The sequence below is a fragment of the Mustela nigripes genome, chromosome 3, assembly GCF_022355385.1.
Source record: "Mustela nigripes isolate SB6536 chromosome 3, MUSNIG.SB6536, whole genome shotgun sequence".
NCBI classification, from domain to species: domain Eukaryota; kingdom Metazoa; phylum Chordata; class Mammalia; order Carnivora; family Mustelidae; genus Mustela; species Mustela nigripes.
The window spans coordinates 12,913,240-12,938,876 of record NC_081559.1 but is presented as its reverse complement, the minus strand read 5'-3'; the positions used below and the strand labels follow the sequence as shown (position 1 = coordinate 12,938,876).

The 25,637-nt window shown below is 44.9% G+C and overlaps 1 protein-coding gene across 1 annotated transcript in view; it reads left to right on the top strand.

The window, feature by feature from the left end:
• FLACC1 (flagellum associated containing coiled-coil domains 1) overlaps positions 1-23,946 on the top strand; it is a 30,132-nt gene extending 6,186 nt beyond the window's left edge. Inside the window, exons 4-15 of the mRNA XM_059393203.1 lie at positions 5,937-5,985; positions 7,510-7,643; positions 9,057-9,150; positions 9,889-9,950; positions 11,695-11,792; positions 12,819-12,871; positions 14,534-14,633; positions 14,903-15,006; positions 18,417-18,479; positions 21,124-21,213; positions 21,518-21,627; positions 23,202-23,946. Of these exons, the coding sequence (XP_059249186.1) occupies positions 5,937-5,985; positions 7,510-7,643; positions 9,057-9,150; positions 9,889-9,950; positions 11,695-11,792; positions 12,819-12,871; positions 14,534-14,633; positions 14,903-15,006; positions 18,417-18,479; positions 21,124-21,213; positions 21,518-21,627; positions 23,202-23,322 (1,078 nt within the window). The 3' untranslated portion in view covers positions 23,323-23,946. The remainder of the gene's footprint in view (positions 1-5,936; positions 5,986-7,509; positions 7,644-9,056; positions 9,151-9,888; positions 9,951-11,694; positions 11,793-12,818; positions 12,872-14,533; positions 14,634-14,902; positions 15,007-18,416; positions 18,480-21,123; positions 21,214-21,517; positions 21,628-23,201) is intronic.
• Positions 23,947-25,637: the final 1,691 nt, after the last annotated feature.

The following is a 25,637-nucleotide window of genomic DNA, read 5'->3' as shown; positions in this document are numbered from 1 at the left end:
GTATTTTTATGTCCCTGGGGGCAGGAATTGCTAGAATCCACTAGAATTTCCCCCATAACTCCGATCTACATGCAAATTGTGTGGCCCTCTGCACCCACAGCTTTCAAAGTCACAACAAATGAGCTCTCGGTTAGGGTGGCCCTGAGAGCCGCTATTTCCTGCCCTACAATGAACAATATGCAATGCTTGTCATAGACAAAGAGCCTGGGGAGCCTCCCTGGTATTTATGGAGGTGACTCATTCTTTTACTGATTATTTTTCTATGTCTAAGTTTTTCTGTAGCTTGTAGATCTGTTTTCACTCAAAAATCAAATTGTTATCCATCATTTATAAACTTGGAAGTATGACTTAGTTTTAGGCCTTGGCACGAATCTTGTTATTCAATATATTTATTTATTTGGAAAATATTTGTTGAGCCCCTATTATTTGCTGGGCATTGTTTCAGTTGCAAGGAAACAGCCACGCATATAGCAGAGACTCTGCTCCTGGAGCTTACATTCTAGCGGGGAGAGTAGATAGAAACAAGTGAAAACAGCCAGTGCGTCCCAGTGCCACGGAGAAAAGAACACAGACAAGGGAGAAGGGGATGGAGAGGGTGGGCTTGTGATTTTCTATCGGGAGCTCAGGGCACTCCTGTATAAAAGGGACAGCAGGACTGGGACTAGCACTCCTGGCAGAGGGAACAGCAAGTACGAAGGCCCGGAGTGGGGACCCGTTTGGCCCATTTGGTCTTTTCCAGAAAAGCAAAGAGGCCTGGGTGGCAGGCACGGAGGGTGTATGTGTGGCAGGCGTGGAGGGTGTAAGGAGACAGCGGTGGGAGATGAGGGGAGAGAAGTAGCAGAGATGACGAATGTCGTTGGCAGAATAATGACCCCCCAAAGATGCCCACATCTTAAACCCTGGAAACTGTGATTATGCTCTGTTACTCACCAAGGGGAAAGTAAGGTTGCATATGGAATGAGGTTTGCTAATCACTGACTCTGAGATGGACAGATCATCCCGGATTATCCGGGTGGGCCCAAAGTCATCACCAAGCTCCTTCTGCGTGAAAGAGGAGATGTGAGGCAATCGTTGGCTCTGATGGAGAAAGAAGGCCGCTAGGAACATGGGAAGCGTCTAGGAGCTGGGAAGGGCAAGGAAACAAATTTTCCTGCGGAGTCTCTGGGAGGAATATAACCTTGTCAACACCTGGAATTTTTTTAGCCCAGTGAGACCCATTTCAGACTTTGACACCTAGAGCTGTGAGGTAATGAATTGGCTTTGTTTCAAGCCACTGAGCTTGTAGTAACTTTTGGAGCAGCAATAAGAAGCTCGTGCAGTATGGGGCGCCTGGGTGGCTCAGTGGGTTAAGCCTCTGCCTTCAGCTCAGGTCATGATCCCAGGGTCCTAGGATCGAGCCCTTCATCAGGCTCTCTGCTCAGCAGGGAGCCTGCTACCTCAGCCCGCTCTCTCTGCCGGCCTGTCTGCCTACTTTTGATCTCTTGTCAAATAAATAAATAAAATCTTAAAAAAAAAAAAAAAAGAAAAGAAACTCGTAGAGTAAAGTTTGCTGGACTGTGTAAGGACTTTGGCTTTTACTTTGAAAGGGACAATGTATTAGCTGCTAGGCCTGCCATATCAAAACAAACAAACAAACAACAACAACATAAAACCCATAGACTGTGTGACTTACACAACAGAAGTTTATTTTCTCACAGTTCTAGAGGCTGGAAGTCAAAGACCAAGTGCCCACAGGGTTGGTTTCCTCTCCAGACTCTCTCCTTGGCTTGTAAATAGCCACCTTGCTGCCTCTTCATATGGTCTTTTCTTTGCGGCTGCCTGTCCCTTGTGTCTCTGTGTGTGTCCTGACTCTCTTACAAGGACACCAGTAAGGTTGGATTCGTGCCCACCCCAGTGGCCTCATTTGACTTAATCTCCCTTTAAAGGCCCTAGAAGGTACCAGGGATTAGTACTGCCACATATGACATTTCAGAGGACCCAGTCCAGCCCATTATAGACAGAAAGGCATCAGATGATTCTGAGAAGAGTGACCTGATCCAACTTGCATTTTCAAAGGACTGCTCTGGCTACTGTGTTGAGAATGGACTACAGTGACCAAGGGTAGAATCAGGGAGGCCCGATAAGATGTAATTGTAGGCACAGAAACAAGAGAAGATGGTGCTTGGACCTGGTGGAAACAACACAGGTGGAGAGAAGTAGTTGCCTTGAAATACATTCTGAAGATAGAAACTGGTAGAACCTGCTAATGGGAAAGGTGTTAAGTACGAGAGAAAAGCAAAAGGAAGAGTCAATGATGACTTCAAAACTTGGGAGCTGAGCAACAGGAAGGATGGAATTACCATTTTCTGCAATTGGGGAAGACTGCAGGAGGTGCATATTTATAGGCGTTTGAGCGTAGAAAGTTCTAGATGCCTCACACTATCCAAGTGGCAATGTCAAGTAAGCAGTTGGATATATGGGTCTGGGAGAGAGGTCTGGGCTGCAGATACCCATTTGACAGTCACCGACATACACAGGAGACCTAGAGCCCCGGCCTTGATGAGATCTCCCCGGCAGGGAGTGGAGCCAGAAGTAAGAAGAGCAGGAGAACAGAAACTGGGAGCACTCTGGGGTTGAGAAGTCAGAAAGACCCCAAAAGAAGACTGACAAAGAGTGGCCAGTGAGGTAGATGAAGGATCATCTACCTGGTGTCCTAGAAGCAAAATGACAAACATGTTCTAAGAAGGAGGGTCTAATTATCTGTGTCAAATACTGCTGATAAGTAATTGAGATGAAGGCTAAGAAATACTGTTGGGTTGAATGGCCTGAAGGTCCTTGGTGACAGTGAAGAGGATTGTTTCAATGGTGGAGGTGACCAAGTCCGACTGGAGTGGGATCCATTCATAACAAGGGATCAACTGAATGGTCGTGTAGGTGAGCTGGTTCCTAGATCCTGCCTTCTGTGCGCTAGGACTCCTGGCTTGATCACCCCTGTAGGTCTTATCTGACCCCAATTCATAGGCAAGCTCAAGGCCTCAGTCTCCCCATACCTCTTGCTGGGAACAACCTAACTCATACCCACAGCTCCAGTCTGCCCACCAGTTAGCCCCAGCTAACACTGTCCTAGTCCTGCTTTGCAATATGGTGAGGGACAATTTGTGGGTACTTTTAAAATTCAAAGACCGATTTACTGTATTTATAACTTTCCAGTGACACTCTACTCACTGAGCTTCACATCAGCCAGTCTCCAAGCCCTACTGAGTCAGCAGTGAGTGAGGCTGGGCAATGGAGCAGCTGGGAGCAGGAGTTTTCACAGGAAGGGGCTCAGGTAGACACTGACATGACCTACAAATGGGGACATGAAGAATCTGTTCACCCGTCAACCTTTAACTTGGACCTCCAGCCTCAGACACACATCTCTGTGAATTACATTTTTTGCTAATTCTATAATTTCCTTGCAAACATACAATGTTATTTTTGTATTTCAAAAGTTTTTTTTAAAAGATGCTATTTATTTGATAGAGAGAGATCACAAGTAGGCAGAGAGGCAGGCAGAGAGAGAAGGGGAAGCAGGCTCCCCACTGTGTAGAGAGCCTGATGCGGGGCTCGATCCCAGGACCCTGAGACCATGACCTGGGCTGAAGGCAGAGGCTTTAACCCACTGAGCCACCCAGGTGCCCCTGTATTTCAAAAGTTTTAATTCTCACATATGAACTACAACATAATTGTCCTCACCTTGCTTCAGCAATTCTTCTTTTTTTTTTTTTTTTTAATATATCAGGACCTTGAAAAATGGCAGTAGGCTGATTGCTCTGAACGACTGGGAGACACAGTTGGCAAATGGCTTTATCTGTAATTCTTCATAGCACTTAACTTTTTCTTCTTCTGTTTTCAGTATTTATGTGCCCCCCACCCTTTTTTCTCTTCTTAAATATAAACTATCACATCTCATTCCATTTCTCTTGGAAAGGAGCACTGTGGTTTGCATACATTAACCACTCCTTGAATTCATCATATGAGAAAATGTGAGGCTCTTTGGCATCAGTATAATTTCAGGATTTGGTTAGTGTATTTGGAGTCACCTGAGTAGGTTGACAAGGAAAAACAAGAGTCAAAGAGAGGCATTCTGGATCGACCACTCTTTTTACTTTTCAGAGATGTGAAACACAATCCCAACAAAATAAGTGCCCATAAGCCATACTCTGACCCTTAGAGCAGCTCTGAATTGAGTGCAAGGCTGTGGAAGGCCTCTGTGCTCAAGGAGATCTACCAAGAACAACAACAACAAAAAGACATAAACTCAATCCATGCTCAGCTTTTTAAAGAGACCCAGGCTACTCAATGATTTCCCAGCCCACCCCACCACCATCACCCCAAGGCTTTCCTAAATTCAGAGTAAGCAAACCAAATAGCTTTGTAAAGGGTTCTGGTTTATGGATGGGAGTATATGGTTGATAGAGGAGTTGAGCTGTATTTTAAGTGGTTTTAAGTATTTTAAAAATGATTTTATTTATTTATTTGAAAGAGCAGGAGCTCACAAGCAGGAGTGAGGGGAAGAGGGAGAAGCAGGCTCCTCACTGAGCAGGGAGCCCGACAGGGCCTCAGGACCCTGAGATCATGAACTGAGCTGAAGGCTGATGCTTAACCGACTGAGTCACCCCCGCGTCCCAAAAATTTAGAGAAAGAGAGAGAGAGAGCATGGCGGGGGGGGTGATAGAAAAGGCAGACAGAGATTGAGAATCCCAAGCAGACTCCCCACTGAGTGTGGAGCCCAACTCGGGGCTTTGATCTCACAACCCTGAGATGAAACCCAAGAGTCAGACACTTAACAAACTGAGCCACCCAGTTGCCCCAGTAGTTTTAAATCTTTTAAATTGCCTGTGAGCCCTGTTATATTATTAATGTATATTGTGCACTCATGCCCATTTTTTACAAGGAGTCATGTTTTTGCCAACTAAAATAAAAGTTTGGTGGTCATGTCTAGAGTAGACAAATCCTTGGGCTGTTTTTCTCAAGAGAGTCACCAGGGCCTCTCTGGAGGCCCCTTTCCAGGGTGGGAGATGTGGGATCCAAACCAGACTTTATTAAACCCGGAGGAACTGCCTCCACCAGGAAAAATCCTCCCAACCGCATACCCACACCCGGCACACTTGGAAACAGTCACACATCATGGTAACCAGTCCACAGCCCTTAGAGATACAGTGTTTGCGTTGATTGTGGAGGGAGACGGAACTCCTAGAGCAGGCTTCCGTTGTCTCTCTTCACAGCGGTTGCCTGAAGGTGTGTGTAGGTGGGTGTGTGTGGTGTGTGGTGTGTGTGTACGTGTGTGTTGAGGCAGAGGGGAGAGGCCCTGGCTCTCACTGTTCTCGCGAGCACATCAGAAGCTCGTTACACTTGTTCCAGTCTTTCAGCCTCCCGGTGAGCTCCCTTACAGCTCGATGCGGGGCGCCTGTTAGCTCATGTTCCTGCCCCTGAATACAACAGCCATTATGACAAGGATTAACACCGGATCTCAGAATAGTAGCCATTTGCTTATGCTGAATTCTCTTCCCTGACTGTTTCAGGTCCCATATCATTCATTTCTGGGGCAAACAAGAAAGGCCCTTGGGCAGACAATGTAAGTGTCCTTAACGTGTGCCTCTGAGATTACACGCCATGGGGGCCCTTTGGAGTCTCAGCGGAGCCTCCTGGCTCCTATCCCAGGAGTGGTTCTAGTAGGCATCACTAGTTAACTCCCCATTTTTTACTACCTGCGTTTTGATCAGTGTGTATACCGATCCCTGGACCGTTGAACATTCCCTAGTCCCCTGAGTGGAACATTTTGAGAGCTGAAAGGGGCCTCAGAGATCATTCTGGCCCTGTCACTTTTTACAGATGGGTGGGGTCAGGATGTAGCTTCTAAGCTTTGAACTTTTCCTTGTTCCTGGATGATTTTTGAGCACGCCTTTCTCTTGCAGAGTGACAGACCATTTAGGAAAACAAGAGGAGAGCACTGCATTACCTACTGTGAGTAAAAACACCCAGAGGGCAGTGGGACTAACATTTATGGAGTGCCTGCTGTATGCAGGCATAGGCCTTTTACGCGTACCTACCTCATCAGTCTTTGCAACGATCCTCTGAGGAGGGGCTGTCATTATTGCATATAGGACTGGAACTGGAACATTATTGTATAGAGGACTGGAAAAGGACTGGAACTCATCTCAGCCAGACCCAAGAGAGAGCGTCTAATTACCACTCCCTACTGCCTTGTGTAGGGCAAGGAGAGTGTTCCCAGGAACCCAGACAGACAACTGGTCCAGGCTCATGCCCACATGTCAGAATCCTGCTGCCACACTTGGGAGCCCACAGATGCGGGAGGAGGTGCACCAGGGCACTAGACGGGGGCAGGGCCAGGACCCTGCTGGAGAAAGAGGTGGGAACTAAACCCAGAAGGATCTCTGTGGCTGCCCAGGAGTTTGGGCCTCATCCTTCCGGTGTCTGGGAGCCTTTGCAGGTCTGACATAGGCCCAGCACCAGATAAGATTTACCTTCTAGAAACAAACATTAGCGGATGGGATATTATTGATGCTTTTTATAAGTACTTTCTGGTTTTATCTATTTTCTTTTTTCTCCCCTTAAATAAAAATCATGCGGTTCCTTAATAGTGAGGAAAAAATAATAAAAATGTAATTGTCCTCCAGATGGAGAGGCTGATGAATGTTAGGGGACCTAGAATAAAGGCAGAGAGGCCAGCTGGGAAGGTATGGCCAAAGCCACAGAGAAGGATGAAGGTGGCCCCGGGCTCTGCCAGGCGCAGGAGTGCAGAGAGGAGAAAAGGAAGCTGGGGTACATTTAAGAGAGAACAATGACAGGGGGGCGGGGTGGCTTGGGCTGTCCTGTACAACTTGAGAAGCTACAGTCTTATCCTGGTCCCTGCTGGCTGGGAACCCTGCCGGATTCCTGACTTTGGTCTAGTGGAGAACAGAAGAAGAACAGACTAAAATAAGCATGTTTGTTTGTTTTCATGACTGTGCTAGACATTTTCTCGTGTTACCTTGGCATTCCTCACAAAAGTCCTTTGAGGAAGAGTTATATTTTCCTCATCCTTTTCTGATGAGGAAACTGAGGTACACAGATAACTATGGTTGGGGGCAGAGCCAGGATTTGAACACTGACCTGTCTAGTTCCGAAAAGTGAGCAATCTCCAGGGCACCTGACAGCCTCCTGGCCTCCAGCCGTGTGGAGAACACAGACGAAGCACGGGGTTGGGGCAGTGCCAAGTGGGGCGTCCTCGGTAGGGCTGTGCCCATGTTGGATCTCTGGGGACATCCACAAACCACTTGAGTCTTGCAGCTGGATCTCAGGAGAGACATCCGGGCTGGAGGCATGAGGGGGAGGGGTATCGGGAGAAGGGTGCAGGAGGGACGTGGGCTCAGGAATCCCACGTCCTGTCTCTAGCTTGAGATGTGAGTAGCACTCTAGTGGAAGCTTTGGAGGCATCTCCGCACTCCAAGTCTACAATATTATCTCACCTTCCACCTTGATGCCCAGGAAGTGATAAATGTGTCCCCTGGCTATCGCCTCATTCGAAATAGGGAGCAGATTTCTGTCACCTTGGGAGATGAAATGTTCGAGAAGAAAAAGCAGCTGAAATCAGAGATCATGGACAAAATCAAAATTTCCAGGTAGGGGTGCCTGTGTGGCTCTGTGGGCTGAGGCCTCTGCCTTCGGCGTGGGTTGTGGTCCCGGGGTCCTGGGATGGGGCCCCGCATCGGGCTCTCTGCTCAGCGGGGAGCCTGCTTCCCTTCTCTCTCTGCCTGTCTCTCTGCCTGCTTGTGATCTCTGTCTGTCGAAAAAATAAATTAAAAATCTTAAAAAAAAATTTTTTTTCCTAGTAATATCCTTGGATCAATATATTTCCAGTTTCTCAGGGCTTTCCCTGCTGGGCTTGGCCGGGCCTCAGGGAGAAGCCCCTAACTTCCACCGTGTACCCAGCCCCTGTTCTGAAGGTAGTGCAAGGTCACTTCACTCCCCATCCCTGCGAGCTCGTCTCCACGCCCCACCTCTCTGCCTGATCCCATTCAAGACAGGATGAAGCTCAAATCAGGAAACTGATCTGAAAAATGACTGGCTGTAGGATAATTTGTCTCAAAAGGAAATCACTTGTTCCTAGAAAGACAAGCAGATGACATATTCATAAAACAGTCTGAATTTGGAAAGGGAAAAAGTAAGAGTCAAGTCAGGGTTTCAGAGGGGCTGAGATGCATCTCTTTCTTATCGTGCCGGAAGATCTCAGTCAGTTCATGCCTCCGTGAGGCACCGCGTGGAAGACTTGGGATGGGTCCACCCCCGTTGAGTGTGGTGCTGTCTGCTCTGTCATTCAGACCCTTCCCACTCTATCCTCCAGTGCTGTGTGAGATCAGCTCCCACAGCCGCTCGACCTCCTGGATCTCATCCATGTCTCTCCTTCCCTGTCTCCTCCCACACCCTCTCTCTCCCGGAGGACCTCCTCTCTGCCACCCTGCGCACAGCACTGCCCACTGTCGTCTACTCCAGCTCAACCAGAGATAAATAACTTCCCGACATCCTGGAGGCTTCAGACTCAGACACAGAACATAGTTCTCTATCATGAAGGCCGTGCCCTGAAATCACCTCTTTGTCCCATGGGCGAACCACTCCTTGTCTGTGACTCCGGCAGCATCGGCCCCATCCCCCACCTTCCCATTTCCCAAGCCTCTGAATTCTTCCTCCTCCATTTCAACTGTCATTACTGAATCAAGGTCAAACCCTCACAGATTTCTGACATTCTCCTTTCTAGTCAACAGGTAACCAACCCACTCCTCCCCATCCCTTCTCCCCATGCCCCCCTGCTTTAGGCTAGCTTACCCAAAAGAGCTGGGTCTGAGGCTCAACCGCCATGTTGCCCAATGTCCTCCCCACTGGACTGCCTTTCCGCCTCTGCCCCCGGCCCCATGATGAGGCAGCCAGTGCACAACACGGCCTGGCTCTCACCAGGGCAGACAGTCACAGACAGGGAGGTGCCTGACTGGCATGGAATGGAAACTCTGTGGGTAATGGACGGACGATTTGTCCTGTAGGGCTGATATCATTACCGACCTAGAAGAGCAGATCTCAGAGCTGACCGTGATCATTGAGCAAATGAACAGAGACCATCAGTCTGCCCAGAAACTGGTGAGTGAGCCTTGAGTTAGGCGATATCTCTATGGGAGAGGGGAAGACCCACTTTTTCAGATCAGCTGCCATGGTCCCAGCCAGACGCCAAGCACTGCACTCGTGGGAGCTAACTCAATCTCCAGGACCTCTTCAGGTGCCTCCAGTGTGTTCATTGCCACTAAAACCACATCAGGGGGTGCTGGCTGAGTCCCCTCGGGCTTGCTGTGGCTAGTGCAACGTCAGGGCATGCTAAGGCTCTTCCTTGTGCCAACCGTGCCACTAATGCATCCACTGTGGTCCCATATTGGCCCAGAAGCCTCCAGTTCCTACTTCCTGCTGCTGTTAAAATTGCCAAACCCCCTTCAGAATCTGCGGATGTCAGCTTGCGCTCTCCGTGTTTCCTGGGACTTTGGTGACTCTTCCTGTAGATTTTACCATCCGTTCTACCAGGCTTGTCTTCCCCACCTCCAGCAGGGGTGCCTGCTGACCTGGGCTGGAGGGAGAAACCTGACAATGCTCGAAAGCAGCCTCCCCCACACCCTACTTGCTGGTGGTCATTGAAACCCGCTTATGAAGGTTGACTGCCCAGCAGGCCGGCCCTTCAGTAGCGCCCTGCTGTCTGGGATGGCCCCACACAATCAGGGGAGGCAGAGGGGTACAGCCAACCCCCATGGACTGGAAGGTTTCTCCAAAATTGCAGATTGCATGGGAGTGGGGTCCTCGATCCTGCATCATTAATGCCGGCCTTGTTTGCAGCTCTCGGATGAAATGGCTCTCCGCTGCGCGGAGATGAAGGAGAACTTCGAAAACAAGAACAGGTATGCTGTCTGGCACAAGCCCTCTGGGCTGGAGGCTCTAAGCCTTCTGCTTCCCTGCAGGATGTCAGCTCACTGAGATTTCAGACATCGCCCCATGGAGCTGGGCAGGTGGAGGTGGGGGGAAAGGGGCAGGATGGTTTGATTTGAAGCCACCAAATGCAGCACAAAGAAAGTTGTTCCTGGTGTCGCACTTTCTCATCCCATGACTTCCTTTCAATCATCTCCCTTTCTGTTGCTTGCTGAGGAGTGTCATTTTTTGTTCTCCTTGAGACTTCTGTGGCCAACAACGGCTACTCTCAGCTTAGGCACCGCCTCCTATTTCCCCCGCCCCTCTTGCTTCCTCCCCCTCTTTCTCTCTTTCTCTCTCTCTCTCTGTCTCTCTCTCTTTTTTTTTTTTTTTGGTCCTGTCATCTCTACTGTTCTTGGCTATTCCCAGGCTGTGGGCAGAACAGGAAGAAGGTATACGAGGGAGAGGAACTAGAGCCTCAAAGACAAGCCAAGGGAAAGTAAAAGAAGGTGTGTCATCTGTGTGGGTGAGGAAACCTGCAAAGCACCCACGCGCTGGGTCCCAGAGCCGCCAGCTCAACACATGGTTGAGTCATAGATTGACTTTCAAAAAATAATAAGTAACTTATTTGTTTTAGAATAGATTTCATTATTTTTTAGAGCAGTTTTAGGTTCATAGTAAAATAGGACCCAAAGGACAACCAATTCCCATGGACAGCCTAAGCCCACAGCCCCACAACCTGAGTAATCTCCCCGCACCCCTGGAGTGCGTTTGTTACAGCTGATGAACCTGCACGGACACACGATGATCAGCCAGAGTCTGGAGCTGACGTTAGAGTTCACTCCTGGTGTGTCTTCTATAGGTTTTGACAAATGTATATTGACAGCGTCCACCATTATTGGACCATTAGAGTAGTTTCACTGCCTCTGAAGATCCTCTGTGCTCTGCGCATTCATCACTCCCTCCCCACCAGCCCCTGGCTACAGCTGATCTTTTCACTGTCTCCCTAGCTGTGCTTTTTCCAGAATGTCATCCAGCTGGAATTGTACAGCATGTGGGCTTCATGGGTTGGCTTTGGTCACTTACTAAGGTGCATTTAATGTTCGTCCACGTCTTCTCTTGGCTTGACAGCTCATATAGCCTTTCACTTTAATAATCACCTTGACCACTGCCAACTTCTGCCTCTGGAATGAAGGTTAAAGAGACCTTGGGCTCAGGGCACCTGGGTAGCTCAGTCAGTTAAGCAACCTGACTCTTGCTCTCAGCTGGGGTCATGCTCTTGGGGTGGTGAGTTCAAACCCTGCCCTGAGCTCTGTGCTCAGTGGGGAGTCTGCTTGGAATTCTCTCTCTCCCTCTTCCACGCCCTCTCCTCCCGAATCAAATAAATAAATCTTTTTTAAAAAGAGAGAGAGAGACCGAGAGACCCTGAGCTCTAAGATTATCCTGGATGCTAATGCAGTCCACAGTTTCCCAAGACAGCCATAAACAAAGACTGAGCTGTTGGCAGGGAGTCATGGCCCCCACTGGCTCCATTCAAAATAATGGTCCGTAAAAACTGGCCACCTCACCTTTTTCTGGGTGGATGCCAGGAGAAGGGCTTCAGGCAGTGAGGGCCCTGCGGGCTGCCCACAGCTTCCTGTGTGAGGGAGGGAAGCTAGGATTCCCCGAGTGGAACAGCTCAGCTGCAGACTGCTTTTCACTGGTTAATGACTATAGCCCTTTCCCCGGTTCACACAGGGAACTCAAAGAAGCTCACGCAGCAGAGCTCAGTCAATTGGAGAACAGCTACAAAGCATCGTTGAAGGCAGAGAAGCTGGCTGCCCAGGAAAAACTAGGTACTGTCTGGACAGGGGACAATGACCCTGGTGAGGGGCAAGAGGGTGAGCAGGGCCATGGATGGGTTGTGGCTAGGCTTTCCAGACACCCTCCTACAGCTCTGAGAGGGCGAGTGACTGAGAATGAAACTGGAAAGAGGGAAACCACATCACCAGTGTCCTTCTCCCACCCAGGACATAGACTGGCTTGTGACCAAGTGCTGGGATCTGAGCAAGTTCCTTAATTTCATTTATCCCATCTAGGAATTGAGGACAATAGTACCTGCCTTCATCAGAGAGATAAGAATGTGAAATCACTTTTTAAAATATATTTTTTAATTCTATAAATATACTATTATAATTCAGCAAGTGACCTCACCTGTAAAATGATAGTGTTTCATTATATTTTAACAGACACACTATGATTTGTATGGCCTTACAGTACATAAGGGTCATGTTGGCCATTTATCCCATGATTTCCGCTGCCCTTAGGAAGGGCAAAATATATATATTTCAGAATTCTGAGTCTGTAGACTAATCTCCACAGGGAGAAGGAGAAATTCTAGAATCTCTCTTTCCTTTGCCTTACATTTTTAAAAGGGGATATTTATAGCTTGCTGGCTTTCCAATTTTCTAAAGAGAACATTTATCATTTTCAAAAGCAATGTACACTAGGAAACATTATTTTAAAAAGGGAGAAGCAGATGCATACAAAGCAGATGCATCCCCCACCCCAAGATGTTGGTTTACCCCTGGGGATTAGTTCTCATGATTGGTTTGGATCAGTATTACCTGAGTAGCATATTATCCACAGGTGGCCTCTCCTCTGAGACCTCAATTCTATAGGTTTGGCTGGAGTTGGGGGGGGTGGGGTTCAGGCACCTGGATTTCTAATAAGCTTCCAGAGGGATTCCTAGGTACAAGATGGTTTTAACACATAGAGGATGAGTTTGAGGTGGAGAAGGTGTACAAGAGAGCTCCTACTTGAATTTGAAAACATGTGTTTCAGAGGACTGACGATGACCCTGTTGTTTTCCTTTTGTCCAGATGAGATGGGAAAGGAATATAAGTATTTGAAGAATATGTTTCATATGTATCAGGTGAGATTCAGAGCTCCTTGGTGGATTATGAGAGGAACAGAGGCAAGGCTCATTCCTGGCTGGACAGCAGGCTAAGTCTAGAACTCTGGCCCAGAAAATCATGTCCCGAGATCCCCAGCGTCCTTGGACTTTGGTGACACTGAGTACACCCAGGGAGAGGCGTGAACTGTGGACTGTGGTGGTTTCCATGGGTGACAAGTCAGTCTCTCAGACCCTAAGGAAGCCCACGGAAAAATCTGTTTGTAATTACAAAAGTCATACCTGCTCATTATTAGAAAATGGAAATACAAAAAACCAACTACAACAACAAAAAAGAAAGAATTATCACCACCCCAAGACAACCGCTCTTCCTGTTTGTACTTGGTAATAGCTTGGGTTTTAGTAGAGTGCTGGGTCAAAAGGATAAACATTTTAAAGGCCTCTGATACATTTGGCCAAATTGCCATCCAAAAAGACTCTATCACTGCACCCCACCCCCGCCACGAGCAGAAGATGGAATGCTCTAGCCATCTCAGAATGTAACTCTCTCATTTAAATCGGCTAATCTGATGGAGCCGTGGGGAAGCAGGCCATGATTTCTTCCTAGGAGGGTGAGAGCGTGGAGGGGTGAGGAGTGGACAGGACAGGCCGAGGCAGCAAACCGCCATTTTATCATGACCAGCTGGTCATGGTTTCCCCGGGACTTTCCAGATTGTAGCATTGAAAGCTCAGAGACCTGGGACACAACTTAGTCTCAAACAAACAAGGACAGTTAACCACTCTATATAAAAAAAGAACCAAGTTAACCACCAGCACCACCTCTGAAATTCTATTTACCATTCAGTTTCACTTTTGAGCTTCTATGTAAAACTTGTTTTTCAAGATGTATCTTGGTACAGGCGGGAAAGAGATCATAGAGGAAGGCCTAGGAAAGCATCAGGTTGATTCCCCAATTTCCTAGGCCTTATGTTTGCTTCAGTCTGGACCTCACCAGAGAGCTTGACCTCTATGGAAACTGAGCTGCCCACCAGTCTTGAAAATGATGAGAGAGAACCTTTATCAAAATGGCCACAAATAATTACAAATAGGCTCTGATGCCTGGTCCCAGTGTGATTTGTACCACTAACCTGGAGAAAAGGGGACCTCAGGGTCCTGAGACCTTACCGGCAACATCAATGTTCTAGGCCTTCTTCCTCCTGGAGTCCCAATACCATGAAGTCTGCGCCAGCCAATAGGACTGGCATCGGGTTTGGCTTATTTTAACCTCAACCACGAAGGAAGTTAGATTTGCTGAGGAAAAATAAACACACTCTGAAAAACATGCCACTGTTTTCTAAGTGTTCAAATTAACTCTTGGGCATTTCCCCTGCTTACTCATGGGCTACTGATGGGTGATTCATGGCTCAGAGGGAGCTGACGTGAATCTTTGACAGGAGAATCCTACCTGTCTTCAAAGAAAAGTCAGTTCCAGTGGGACAGACACCATGCAGAACTTGCCCTTGACTTCAGGGGTTCTGCAGGCTCCCAGATGGGCTAAAATTTGCTGCCACCAGCCACCCATAGAGGGACTCCTAGCAAGCATTCCAGGTGAGGGAAGCTGCAAAGGACCCTGTGCTGTGCCTGGAGCTGGTGTGCAGCATTTCTCAGGACACTTTTCTTCATGGTGCCTTTGTGCCTCCACAGGACAGCATCTATGATGAAATGGAGGACAGGTGGTCAAAGAAGAAGGCGGACTGGGAGAGGGAGGAGAAGTTGGAGCGGGAAAAGATCCTGCTACAGCAGAGTGAGTATAGAAACTTCTATCTTTTGGATGGCACATGTACCCAAAAGCCTGCCATTAAGTTTGGTCTCAACTTGAGAAAGGCAGCCTCAGATCCACTAAGAGTGACGGCCACATGGCTGTGCATAGAGTTTTCAAGAAAGTGACAACAAGGATAGAGTCTTTATAAAGTCCAGTCCGGAATTTCTATTATCTTCAAACATTTTGAGTTTCTCTCTGCGTCTGCTTTCCCCACATTTACTCAAGCATGTAATTTCTTCTCACCTCTGCAGAACATAAAATGACAAAAAAGTTTGAGTTAGAGTCAATAGAAGAAAAGAAGAAAATAAATGACTCCTACACTGCTGTCTTTGAGAACTTCATTCGAGAGAAGGAGGTAAGTTGGGCCCAAAGCACATGAGGAGTTGAAGGTGCAGCTTCAGTGAGACATCCAGTTCCGGGGATGCCTCTGGAATTAGTCGAGCTTTTGGTCTTTATGGACGTATTCCTCCTTTCCCAGCTTCCCTAGAAATATATGCAAGTAGACCGGCAGTCTTGCTGTCCTTATATAGACGGTCTTACCATCATCAATGGTGGTCAATCACCATTGAATGATGAATATTCATCGAGGATGAATGTTCTTCCTCATCCTTGGCTGGAGATGAAGAGAAAGGGCAGTGGAGCAAGTTAAACTAAGCAAGTTTGGTTCAGGTACAGCTCGGAGTAAAGAGGAGCTACCTCAAAGTCACAGGGGTGAGGGTGAGCCACTGCTGCTCATTACTCCTCCACTACCTTGATACTGCTGTTGGGTCATGGTGAAAGCAGGCCCCAGACAGGCAGACATTTACTAAACAAACCTGCATTAGCAAGTAGGCTCCAAGCCATGATACCACCATCTCTTGAGCTTTTAGGTCAGAGAGGTGACCTAGGTGAAAGATTCATTGGAGCTATTTGCAAAGGCATGACAAGGATAGGATTCTGCAACTCCTGGAGTCAGCCTCAGGCAGCCAGAGCACCTCCTAAGCAGACAGAGGACCAGCTAGGGGTCAAGACTTAGACGCCATGTCTGAGGGTATAGCTGAAAGGTTTTGTTAGATTCCTATACTCTTTTCCTGCAAAGTGAACCATGCCTCTAAAATAATACCTACCCAGAATATTCCATTTTTAAGAGTCCATTTCCAATCATCATGCTAATTAAAAAGCCACTAATTTCACCAGTCAAAGCCCATTTCTGGCATTCACTGTAACAGCAAAAACAGTAATGGGGCTACAGGATATACTGTGCAGTGTGGCTAGGGTTTCTGGGGTCTGGAGAGCTCAGACATCTGAAGAAGAGGAGCAAGTCCTCTAGTGGGGAGAGATTTGATCCTCTGCATGCCTCCTCTCCTCTCCTATTTTCTCTCCAGTAATGCTAACGATAAATCTATAAATTCTGCACGTGCTCTCTCTCTCGCTCTCTTTCTCTCTCTCATGAAAGTATAGTTTACACTTAACAAAACACAGAGATCCTAACTCTATAATTTGGTGAGTTTTGACAAATGTACACATCCATGTAACCAACAACTATATAAAGATATAGAGCATTTTATCAACCCAGAAATTGCTCTTGTATTCCTCTCCACTTAAACCCGGTCTCCCTCAACACTTGCCCCAAGGCAACCACTATTTTGATTCCTACTACCATAGTTTTACCTGCTTTTAAGCTTTACATAGATGGAATCATGCAGTATATACTCTTTGGTATATAGCTTCTTTTTTTCTCAACACACTGTCTGTGAAATTTATCCATTTGTTATTTCTATCAGTAATTTCTTACCTTTTATTGCCCATTCTCTTTCCTTTGTAAGAATACCCCACAATGTGTTTACCATTTTCCTGTTTTGGGAGGTTTAGGTTGTTTCCATTGGCTGTCCTCCCTATTTTTTTTTTTTTAAGATTTTATTTATTTATTTGACAGAGAGGAAGAGATCACAAGTAGGCAGAGACAGGCAGAGAGAGGTGGGGGGAGGGGGAGCAGGCTCCCCGCTGAGCAGAGAGCCTGATGCAGGGCTCTATCCCAGGACCCTGAGACCATGATCTGAGCTGAAAGCAGAGGCTTAACCCACTAAGACACCCTGGCACCCTGTCCTCCCTATTTTATAAAGGTTTTATAAACACCCTTATACAAGTATTTCCATAGACACATTTTTTCTTTTCCTTTGGGTATATACCTAGCACTGTTATTATTGGTTTCTAGGGTAGTTATAGATTTAACTTTATAAGAAATTGCCAAGCCATTTGCCACAGTAGTTGTGTCATTTTACTCTTACATCTTAAGCATACAAGAGTTCCAGTTGCTCCACATCATCAGCAACTAATATTGGTATCCCATAACCCTTCCAATGGGTGTGAAGTGATAGTCCATTAGAGTTTTAGTTTCCCTGAGGACTATGTTCGGTGATTTTTTAAAATTATACTTATCAAACAATTTATATGTCTTCTTTTGTGAAATGTTGGTTCAAGTCTTTTGCCATTTGAAAAAACTTGGGTTGTTTATCTTTTTATTATTGATATGTAGGACTACTTTATATAATGTGGATACAAGTTCCTTGTCAGATATGCATTACAAACATTGTCTTCTACACTGTGGTTTGCCTTTTCATTTTGTTCATGTTATCTTTTCATGTGCAGAAGTTTTTTATTTTGATGAAAACCAAATTATTAATCACACCCTTTTTATGGAAAGTTACAGCTTTTTGTGTCCTTTCTATGAAATTGTTGCCTAGTCCAAGGATACAAAGATCTTCTCTTTTTAAAAAAAAGCTTTGTAATTTTAGTTTTTATGATTCTATGATCCATTTTGTTTTGTTTCCTTTTTAAAGATTTTATTTATTTATTTATTTATTTATTTAAGAGAGAGAGAGAACATGAATTGGGGGGGGGGCGAGGGAGAGAGACAAACAGACCCTCTACTGAGCAGGGAGCCCAATGCAGGGCTCAGTCCCAGGACCCTGGGATCATGAGCTGAAGGCAGACACTTAACTGACTGAGCCACCCAGGTACCCCTCTGTGATCTATTTTGAATAATTTTTATGTATGGAGTGAGATAGAGGTCATAGGTCATTTTTTTCTCTATAAATATTTAGTTGTTCCATTCTGTCCCATTGAACTATTTATTAGTCCATACCTAGGCCAAGACAACCATTGTCTCAATTACTGTAGCTTGAAATCAGGGAGTAAAAATCTAATTTTGCTCTTGTTTTTCAAGGTAATTTTGGCCCTTCTATATAAATTTCAGAGTCAGTTTGTCAAGAAAGTATTCTGACTGGGATTGTACTGAATATAAAGATCAATTTGTGATAGAACAAAATATTTAACAATATTAATAATATTCAACAATAGTAACCCTATCAAGGTTGCACATAAGTAAGATTTTAAAAATTTAACTTCAGTGTGTCATGTCATTAGTCTATAAAGTGTGCTTCATTATAATGATATCTAAACCTTGGTGAATATATTCCAGAACCCTATTCTGACTTTCTTAATTCTCTGAAAGAAGTCCTAGGAACCGGGGCACCTGAGTGGCTTAGTGTGTTGAACTTCTCTCAGGGTCCTGGGATGGAGCCCCAGGCTCTCTGCTCAGCAGGGAGCCTTCTTCTTCCCCCCCCCCCCCCCCCCCCCCCCCCCCCCCCCCCCCCCCCCCCACCCCCCCCCCCCCCAACAAAAAAAAAAAAATCTTTAAAAAAAAAAAAAAAAGAAGAAGAAGAAGAAGAAGAAGAGGTCCTAGAAACCCCAGGGCTGACACTTTCCAAATAAAATTATTTTTAGGAGCTGTTGAAACAGCATGAAAATGACACCTTACAATTAGCGGAGCTGAGAAAGACCAAACAGGTAAGTTTTTTCATTTTTCCTGTGGAATTAGGATCTTAGAAATGCATCAATAAAATTATGTACTCTCAATAAAATGGAATCTATGATAATTTTCCAAAACCAAAAACAAAGGGTAGGGGAGCAGAGACCTAGAGCTGAGTTTGCTGGATTCAACAGGTCAAAAAGAACTTTGGAACTATAATACAAAGTCATCTGTAAAACAAAGCTCTTAGCGTCTTTTTAGAGCAATTTGAAGAAATTTATAAGCAGTGTGCTGTGTGATCTTCAGTGTCAAATGCCCTCCATTTCTAGTGAGGCTCAAACCACCAGAGTCGTGACTTCTGAATACCAAATTCTTCCTTTAAACTCTAAAAAATACAATACTGCCCCTAGGAACTTTAACTGCAAGCCTCTCCTTAAAATTCTGAGTGGACCTCACGTCCAACAATTTCTTCAAAGAATTCTGTTCTTCTGGGGCAAATTATGGCACTTCCAGGTGGGAGACACTTGAAGAGAAACTGTTCAAACCCATGAACCCCCTTGTGGTTCTTCTTTCACAGAGAATTTAACTTGGATCTGGAATGGAGAAGTTTGATGAAAGACGAGCCCTTATAAAATCAGGGAATGATCTCTCTGAGCTTAGGCAAGGCCTCATCATTGTTGGGTAAACAGACCTCAATGTCCTGCATGGTAGAGGAATAGGTTTTGGAACAAGAAAGACCCAGTGTATTATAATAACTGCTTTATCGACCTTGTCTACTAATTCGAAATCATTAGTTGATTTCGCTCCTCATTTGTGGTCATATTTTCTCCCTTATTTGCATGCCTGGTAATTTCTTATTGGACACCCACCATTGGAATGTTTACCTCGTTGGGTGCTAAATATTTTTGTATTCCTTTAAATATGGTTGTGCTTCGTTCTGGGATGCAGTTTAGTTACTTAGAAACAGTTTGGTATGTTCAAGCCTTACCTTTAAGCTTTGTTATAGGCAGAATTAAAGCAGTCTATAGTCTAAGATTAGTCCCTCTCCCCCGCCCACACACACAGATTATACCCTTCTGAGTAGTCTGCCCAATACTCTGTGTACTCTGGCTAGTGGGAATGAACTATTCCCAGTCCTGTGCTGACCCTGGGGATTGTTCTACCTACTCCATGCTTGTGGTTCTTTCCCCAACCTCATCTCCTTCTCTAGCTTGCCCTCCACCGTGCCGCCCCAGTGGCACTGGACCCATTGCTCTCTCTTTAACATGTCAGGATCCTCTACCTTGAGGTCTTTGCACTTGACATTCTCTCTTCCTACGAAGCTGTCTCCCAGATATCCACGACTAACTTTCTTACCTTTCTGGTCTCTGCTTAAATGCCACTTCCAAGGGGCCACTCTATTTATAGGCTTAACAACCCACCCAACCCTTCCTTTCTCCTGTTTTATTTTCTATGCAGATTTATAACTGTCTAACCTGATAAACTCAATGAAGGCAGAGATTTTTGTCTGTTTTCTCTGCCACTTATCTCTAGTTGCTAGAACAGTGCCTGGCACATCGAGATACCCAGTAAATACCAACTGATTTTTTGAATGAATAAGTGAATAAAAAAATTCTAAATGTGCTGGTACAGTGCTTTACACAATGTGTAAGGGTTGGAGTAAGTAAGTAATGGAAGCTCTCTAGTCTATAAATCTTGGGAGGAGGCTTAGTCCACGGGAAGAGCTCTGAGGACATGTAGGAGTTGAACAGAGCTGACACCTGAAAGCAAGGACCCATCGGGTTCACTTTTATAGTCTCTCCAGCATCTACCTAATGTAGATTCCACATTTGTCTTTTCCCTGAACTTACACTGCATATTCTGTCTTATCCTTGGTTTGTTTTAAATTTATTATTGTAATTATTTTATTAACTAATTTTTTACATCTCCCTCGCTAGAATGTACATCCCTAAGAGTAGGGATTATATTTGTCTTGTTCATCATAATACTTCTGTTGTCTACAACAGGAGGGTTTTTTCCTAATTAAAAGACTGGTTTTTTTAGAGCAATGTGAGGTTTACTGAAAAATTCAGCAGAAAGTGCAGAGATACCTCTTATCCTCCCCCAATACAAACATACAATTTTCTCTATTATTAACATCTTGCTTTAGTGTGGTCCTTTTGTTACAGTTGATGAACCATTATTGATACATCCCTTTTAACTGAAGTCCATAATTGACATTAGGGTTCTCTTTGTGTTACCGATTCTGTAGGTTTTGTCAAATGTCATCAAATGCAGAATGCATGTACCATTGCAGTATCATACAGTGCAGTTGCTTTGCCTAAACGTCCTCTGTCCTCCACCTGTTTATCCCTTGCTTCCTCTCCCAACCCCCGGCAATCATTCATCTTTTTACTGACTCTGTAGTTTTGCCTTTTCCGTTAATAAATACTTGTTTGGGAGCTATTTTGACAACCCACACGGGCTCCGGTGAGGGCTGCATCTGAGACAGTGGTAGTGAGACTGCAGAGGGGAGTATAGATGGGCAAGACATAGAGGAGATAGATTTAACAGGATGAAATGACTGAACCGTATAAGAGAAGGAGTAGTTAAAAGTTGATGCTTCACCTTCTCATCCAGGTGCCCTGCAGAAGAGAGTAAATGGGTAGACATGTTGTCCTGAAACCGTTTCTTCTTACATAGGTCATGGAGGAAGAGTTGAATACACAAGCTGTTATCCTGGAAACACTTAACACAACCCTCTACCAAACCCAGATGGAACTTCAGAAAGAGGCGAGTCCTGGCTGGAGTGGGGTTAGGGGTCGTGAGGCATCCAGGTCTCTGGGAAGCTCTATCATATAGCTCTGTTTTGGATGCTATTAAAATTTATATGTCCAGGGCACCTGGGTGGCTCAGTCAGTTACGGTCCTGCCTTCAGCTCAGGTCATGATCCCGGGTCCTGAGATCGAGTCCCGCATCAGGCTCCCTGCCTCCATTCCCCCTGCTTGTGTTCTCTCTCTCTCCTTGTCAGTTAAATAAATAAATAAGTACTCTTTAAAAAAAATAAATAAGTAAATAAAATTTACATGTCCTTCAGAAAGCCACAGTGGGAAATCTGGAGAAAATGTTCCAGATCAAGCTTGCCGAAGCTGAAGAAAAGTTTAAATATACCATACAGCTTCTGACAGAAGAGAACATTCATCTAAGGTATGAAAGATGCTGCTTGAAAAGATTTGGCTGAGTTTTCTTTGGAAAGCGAGAGGGAGTTTGGGTGAGGAATAGAGGAAGATGAACCCAGGTGTTCCCTAATAAGGTCAAGGCACAGGCACTTCCCCGAGGGAGATACGGACTCAGAGCCTGGACAGAGAACTCACCTGCTAAGGTCACGCAGTTCACAAGTGGTTTGGGGAATGTGTCTAGACTCCTCTCTCTTACCTACATCTTCGTTTTAATGCAGAATGGCACATGAAATTTAGCTGAGCGTCTCTGAGTTTATTCAGTTCTGTGGATCCATTTTTTTTTTCTTTTTAAACTCATTTATTTTTTTTTTAATTTTTTTTCAGTGTTCCAAAATTCATTGTTTATGCACCACACCCAGTGCTCCATGCAATACGTGCCCTCCTTAATACCCACCACCAGGCTCACCTGACCCCCCTCCACCTCCTCCAAAACCCTGATTGTCTCTCAGAGCCCACAGTCTCTCATGGTTTGTCTCTTTTAAATCCCTAAAGTCCTCTGCCATCCATCGATTCATTCTTGGCTTCCCCTCCCAACTCCTGGCAATTACTGATCTTTCCACTGTCTGTCTGTAGTCTTGCCCCTTCCAGAACATCATAGAGTTGGAATCCATAGTAGATGTTTTGTAAATATTTGTTTAATGAATGAATGACTAGAAACTGTCATGACAACCCATGGAAGCTCTGAGTTTTTACCACATCCCCTGAGAGTTTAGGGGTATCCGTGTCAGTGGTTTACACTTAGATACAGCTGCATTTAGTTCCTGTGAAAGTCAACTTCAGGTCAGAAATTACACTATTACCCGAAGATGCATTTTTAAATTCTGGTCAATATTTTAGTAAAAGGAAGTTATTCATTGCGTTGATTTGGTAGTATAGGAGAGTAAAGCTTTTCCCTTTTTCCCTTATAGGTTGCTTGGCTGGTCTAATAGTTAAATTGACATGAGACAGATTAACAGGAGAAAAAAATTTTTAATTTTGAATGTATAGGAGCTCATAAAAATATGAGACTCAAAGAAGAGACCGAAGTGGGCAGCTTTTATGCCTTTTAGACAAAGAGACAATTCTGTAAAGAATTGACAGGACAAAGCAGTTTGGGTTCGGGGTGGTAAATTAGTGAGGAAGTACGAAGGTATGTTCATACAGCCTCCTCAGCCCTAAATTCCCTATTTCTGGTGAGAAGGATGTCTCTCTACCTTCTGGTACAGGGAAGATATTTTTCTTTCCTACTTTCAGGGGGACGAAGGAGGGCCAGAGAATCTTTCGTGTATTGGTGGTTGCTGAAGTAAATTTAATTCAAACTAATCAATATGCAAGGTGGCGTATTTTGGGATGGCATACTCTGTTTCCCCTCAGCAGAATATTCCTCATTTGGGAATTTGGTAACATAAATATCGTATCACACTAAATTCAAAACCACTGCAAGTAATGTGTGCAACTGCCCCCAGTGAAGGAACAAAACCATATTCCCCCCCCCCCCCCATATATGCTCAATGCCCTTCTACCCTTTGAGTCTGTAGTGATATGTCTTCTCTTTCTTTACAGGCAAAAAATAATTGCCAAGAATGAAGAAATTTATGAAGAACGATGTGGGAGGTCTACCTCTATTTATGAGAATGATTCTGACATTTTAGAAGATGACAGCAATGAAAAACAAGAATTATGAACCCAAAAGTTGCTCTCCCATACAAAAGATGACAGGAACACTGACTCTCTAGGCTTAGAGAACTCTGGTGAGGTTTTCTGGAAAAAGTGTATTATGAGTTTAGTTGCTGGATTGCCTTGGTTCTACTTTTGTCTTTTCACAATCTGCTTTCTTCTAAGTGATTGGGAATGTTTGAATTCTCATCTCAATTATACAGATTTTCAAGACTCTTCATTGAGAGGTGATGTTCTCTATATCTGGATTTGCTCTTTCTCTGGGCAAGGTACTATTTTCTCTTCCATATTTCTGGATTTCATTACAAAAACACTGATCTGAAGAAATTCCTATTAAATATTGACTACATTTTGAAGTTTAGCTTTTGTCCCCCTGGGGCACTTCGCTAGCAAGAATAATTAATTGATTTAATTCCAAAAACCTTTTCTCTTACGTGTGTCTCCACTGCTCCATTTCTCAGTCATCTTTCCTGTAACTATGATTTAGGAAAAGTTTCTGATGATTGTTGCCACCTTCTCTAAATAATCACCAGAATTCAAATCCCCACAGGGCAGGCAACATAAATAAGAGAAGTGGACTGGACATAAGGAAAAATAATCACAAAAACAACCACAGTGGTAAATGGTAATTGGCAGGAGCCTAATGTAGGGGATGGGAAGCGGGGGGATGGGGGAGTGGGTGAACCCATCTTCTTGTGTGGCACCATTGGAATGGGATCGATGTGGTCAGATATTCTGATATTTTTTTAAAGGTATTGTGGTTTTTATGTGACACTGTCCCAATTTTTACATATGGGCAACACATTTTTTAAGAAAATACAACCGTGTGAGCCAACATCAGGAGGCTAAAGTGAAACATACCTGTGATCCCAATGTTTTCCACCTGTGAGATGCCAATGGCAAACAACAGAAACAAAACGAACAAACCAATCTATAGCCAACAGTAAGTTAAATTCTATTTTACTCTATTAAAAATATTATTGAAAAAATACTATTGAAAAAATCTTTTTAAAAAGACTTTCTTATAAATTTAGAATTATTAAAATAAATTTAGAATAAACTAAAGAAAAAAAGGAAAAAAAGAAAGCAGTGGGGAGAAAAAGAAAGCAAGGAAATTATGCATGAATGGAGAAAGTACCATTTGCAAAAAAAAAAAAAAACCAAATGAGGTTTAGATGGATATAGAGATCTTAGAAGCGATAAGAGAAAAGGAGTTAAGATTATTCACATTATAATATTTTTAAAAACTGTAAAGTAGTGTAGAGGATGGCTTGGAAAGGGAGGGACTGGCCGTACAAAAAGTTCACCTGCTGTCAATGTCATTCCTTTCAAATATGGATTAAAGTTACTAACAAATAAGAAGAACAAGGAAAATAACTCCTAGATTTTGTGAAATCCAAATCTAACCAGAGTTACAGTGTCTTTTGTCCCTGAAGCAGGGTCTCCCCGTAGCTCAAGGGGGCGCAGCTCTGGGGTTTCTGGGACTGCCCGTCCCACGCATCAGAACAGATCAGGTTGGATGTGGGAGCATTACACGCGAGGGGCTTTTTAGCTAAGTCGGATCCCAAAAATCTCCCTCAGTGACCTCTGAGAGGGGGTCACTGGCAGCCCTCAGCATATGCTGTCCGACAACAGAAATCCAGCTGAGGAAAGGTAAGGATCAAATCGGATCACACTGCATTAGGTCTCTTTCCTGAGGGGAATGGGAGGAGTTGATCCCGCCGGTCAGCCCTGGTGACCCAGGTAATTCCACGCTGGCCGCCTGAAGATTACATTCCCGGGGAACCGTAACTGCGTCTCGGTTAGCTGTTCAGTCTGGGTTTGCTGACGTGGGGGTTAGCCCAAGTGACTGCTCCTGGGCTGCTGTTTCCTTGTAACAATAACTTTCAGGGGTGCGCGGCTGACTCAGATGGTAGAGCGTGTGACTCTTGCCCTTAGTGTTGTGTGTTGGAGCCCCAGGTCGTGGAATGGGGGGGTGAGGGGGTGGGGGGGATTACAGTTCCTTAACAAAATAAAAAGTCCCAATAGTACCTTTAACAATTGTACCCCACATTCTACTCCGTAGAAGCATATCCAGTTTGCAGGAATGTAAATCTAACGAATTCTCACAAGAACCGGGAATGAGGAATCAGCAGCCCTTTCACAGAAAGGATTATGGTTTTCTAGACTTTGTTTCCCAGGACTTGAACAACATTTACTTGTTCTGAGAAATTGCTTTCCCCGTTCCCCATCTTCTGACGCCTTCGAAGATCTCTGCACCGCCCTTAACTCTGTGCCCAGACTGAACCTCTGGAATGACATCGTTAACTTCTTTTTTTGAAT